Consider the following 3740-nt stretch of genomic DNA (forward strand, 5'->3'; position numbering starts at 1 on the left):
GCAAGATGGCTGCTGGTGCTCATTTGGCTGATTGAACACACCTGTTAAACAAGCAAGCTGAAGGTCTACCCAAAAGAGCTCTATAAACCCCAACGCCAATGGTCGGTTATGTTTATTCTACTTATTCTACTTCTACTTTATGCTTACTGCTTAATGTGGTTAGAAATCTGGCCTTAATGGGCTAATGTCTGTAGATTAAGTTCAGTTTGGAACGTTCAGTATAGCCTCAATTTGTTTTGAGTTTGCATTTAAATTTATATTTACTAACTTAAAACACTACAAAAATGTGAATCTATAATGATTTACCATGTTTAAAGGCATGTCAAATGCCTATAGGTTACTTGGAGCTGATCTCCAAGCTCTAGGCCTACAAGTTCAGTGTTTCCCTTTAAATACTTACTTACTTAAATACTTATACCTAACATTTGTTGTTCTCCTAAATGTATTCAATCTTAAAGTTTATTCAATCTTAAAGTTTATTCAATCTTAAAGGTTACAGTAATCTAAAATGTTTAATTGAAAATGACTTTAATAATTTTGGTTAAAATAAATAATAATTATATATTTTTTAAATTTAAGACATGCATTCATTGTGTTAAAAACACTATCGTTAAAACACATTGTTTAAAAGACGTTTGATTATTCTAAAAAATATATTTAATGTTTAAAATCAAGCATGTTTAAAAAGAGAACTTGTTTATTGTTTGGCATTGTTGTTAAAACCTTTGTTTCCTTGTTTTCGAAGGTTTTCAACCTAATTGAAGAATCGACCAACCAACCAACCAGTCACAAAAGCAACTGTGCAAATATCTGTGTTGTTGTATCTTCAAAACATTGTCACTTTCTTCAAGGAAAGATGCAGATGAAACTGGCAATACGATTACGAATATTAATAGTGGTTCAGTTAGTGATAATACTTGGTTTATGGCTGGATTCCAGACACATCGTCAGCATTGAGAATCAGACGACCCCAAAAAACGAGTCGACGACGACCCCAAAAGTAGAAAAGGCCGCACTGGCGTCCTGTCCCGGGACCTCTCCTCACCTGGTGGGGCCACTTCTGGTGGAGTTCAACTGGAACCGGACCATGGAGGAGGTGAGAGCAGAGATGAAGCCTTCTCTGCTGGAGGAGGGAGGACGCTACAAACCCCCAGACTGTATTTCGCCTCATAAGGTTTGGTTTGTATAGATTAATGGATGACGTGACGTTTGGTATTGGCTTGTTGTTCTCCGTGTAATCAATGCTGTAAAACAAATCTGTTGCTTGTTGCTGTTATAGGTGGCGATCATCATTCCATTTCGCAATCGCCACGGGCACCTGATCCAGTGGCTCTACTACCTCCATCCCATCCTGCAGCGGCAGCAGCTGGACTACCGAGTGTTCGTCATCAACCAGGACGGCCAGGGGACCTTCAACAGGGCCCGGCTGATGAACGTGGGCTTCGTCAGGGCCATGAAGGAGTACAACTACACCTGCGTGGTCTTCTCCGACGTGGACCTGATCCCCATGAACGACCGCAACGTCTACCGCTGCTTCGACAAGCCCAGACACTTCTCCGTGGCCGTCGACAAGTTTCAGTTTGCGTTGCCCTACGCGACCGTCTTCGGCGGCGTGGTGTCCATGTCCACGGAGCAGTACTCGCTCATCAACGGCTTCTCCAACGAGTTCTGGGGCTGGGGCGGCGAGGACGACGACCTCTACCAGAGGACCCTCATCAAGTTCCGAGGGATCTCCCGGCCCGACATGGTGACGGGGAGATACCGGATGATGAGGCACGGCAGAGACTTGCACAATGAGGTCAACCCCCACGCCGTTCACATGCTGAAACGCAACAGGACAGCGCTGACCATGGAGGAGGACGGGCTCAGCTCCCTCACGTACACCGTAACCAAGGTGGAGAAGGATCCACTCTACACGTTCATCACCGTGGATGTTGGCAGGCCTGACGTCCAAAAAAAGGAAAAAAATGTCCTCTGAAAGAATATATATGTAAAAATGTATATATATTGTAAGATCTATATATTGTAAGATTTGTACCGCATTTTCACGATTTTTCAAAAATAGCAGACCTACAAGCTCATATATGAGCTCATATATGAGCTTGTAGGTCATATATGAGATTGTAGATCTGCTATTTTTCAATAGCTATAAAGCGTAACATAATGCCAACACCAAAAGGGGTCCCTGCCCCAAAATGGGTCAAGACATTCAAAGTGTTCTTTTTGATAGATGATGATGATAATCATAATTAACCACTCAGTCACTGCTATACTTTGCCATATTATAGCCAGCTATTACTTACTTATTTATACTTTGTCATGACTCATGTGTGAAAATAGCCAATCTTCAAGGTCACAACAGACAAGACAGAGATTGAACTATTCTGTTCTCGATGAATAAATCATCATTTGTAGACTTACCGAGTTGTGCTTCATGCATTCTTATCTAGTTTGTGAGAGACAGAACATGCAAGTATTGTTTTTAGGTATAGACTATGAAGCACTTATTACTTGCGCAAGCAGAGCGCGCAAGTAATCATTTCGCTTGGTCTCTTCGAAGTGAAGCCAAGTTTTCTTCAACCGTAAGTCTGTGCCTGGTTTGCTGGGACTAGTTACAAGTTACAAGTTACAAGTTACACATTACGTCATATACACACCATGTACTCTGGTCCCAGTTCTCAACGATGACGTAATGTTGTAACTGGTCCCAGCAAACCAGGCACAGACTTACGGTTGAAAAAAACTTGGCTTCACTTTTTGGAACCAAGTAACCACAGTATACTGCTAATCAAATTACAACTACATACTCTGTATGTAGTTGTAATGTGATTTGTAATTTGTAAATCTGTGCCTGGTCTGCTGGGACCAGACTACACAGATGACCATATCTCTTACGTCATCACTGAGAGCTAGTCATACATATACACACACCGTGTACTCTGGTCCCAGCTCTCAACGATGACGTAATGTGGTATCTGGTGGGACCAGATTACACAGATGACCATTTCTCTTACGTCATCACTGAGAGCTAGTCATACATATACACACCATGTACTCTGGTCCCAGCTCTCAACGATGACGTAATGTGGTAACTGGTCCCAGCAAACCAGGCACAGACTTACGGTTGAAAAAAACTTGGCTGTCACTTTTTGGAACCAAGTAACCACAGTATACTGCTAATCAAATTACAACTACATACTCTGTATGTAGTTGTAATGAAAAAAGTAGAACACGTATGTATATATGTAAAAAATAAAGATCTATATATCATTCTTATGTACAGATCACCTAAAACAAACTTTCGGAATTAAACACATTTCTCAAAAAAATGGTAAAGTATCTATCATCTCCAACTTCCACAATTATGATAATAGGAGATTTCAATGAAGACCATTATACTGAAAAAGATATAAATATAAAGACCTTCATGTCAAGATTAGGCTTTAAACAATTATTAAAGTACAATTATTTGAAAGTATTATTACAGAAATTGAAGTTAGAGACACATATTACTCTGATCATGATTTAGTATTAATATCACTATAGTACAAAATGAATTTGAAGTAATAAAATAATTATACTGTATAATATATTTTAATTCAGTTTATATACCTTTTTTTCATCACATATCAATGATTCATTTTTCTGTAAAAAAGTAGTTAGGTAGCAAATAGTTACACGTAATGATTATACATTTCAAACGTTCCTTCACAGAGATACTGAGATGTGATAGTTTCCAG

The 3740-nt window shown here is 39.5% G+C and overlaps 1 protein-coding gene across 1 annotated transcript; it reads left to right on the forward strand.

The window, feature by feature from the left end:
* Window positions 1-856: 856 nt before the first annotated feature.
* Window positions 857-1978, forward strand: LOC308316119 (beta-1,4-galactosyltransferase 1-like; the record flags this gene model as incomplete). The annotated part of the gene is made up of 2 exons (XM_080764517.1): window positions 857-1174; window positions 1280-1978. The coding sequence occupies 2 exons, from the start codon at window positions 857-859 to the stop codon at window positions 1976-1978; spliced, it is 1017 nt and encodes a 338-aa protein (XP_080620643.1).
* Between the last annotated feature and the right edge of the window lie 1762 nt (window positions 1979-3740).

The sequence above is a fragment of the Protomyctophum bolini genome, assembly GCF_963924005.1.
Source record: "Protomyctophum bolini genome assembly, chromosome: 5".
In the NCBI taxonomy this organism is placed as follows: Eukaryota; Metazoa; Chordata; class Actinopteri; order Myctophiformes; family Myctophidae; genus Protomyctophum; species Protomyctophum bolini.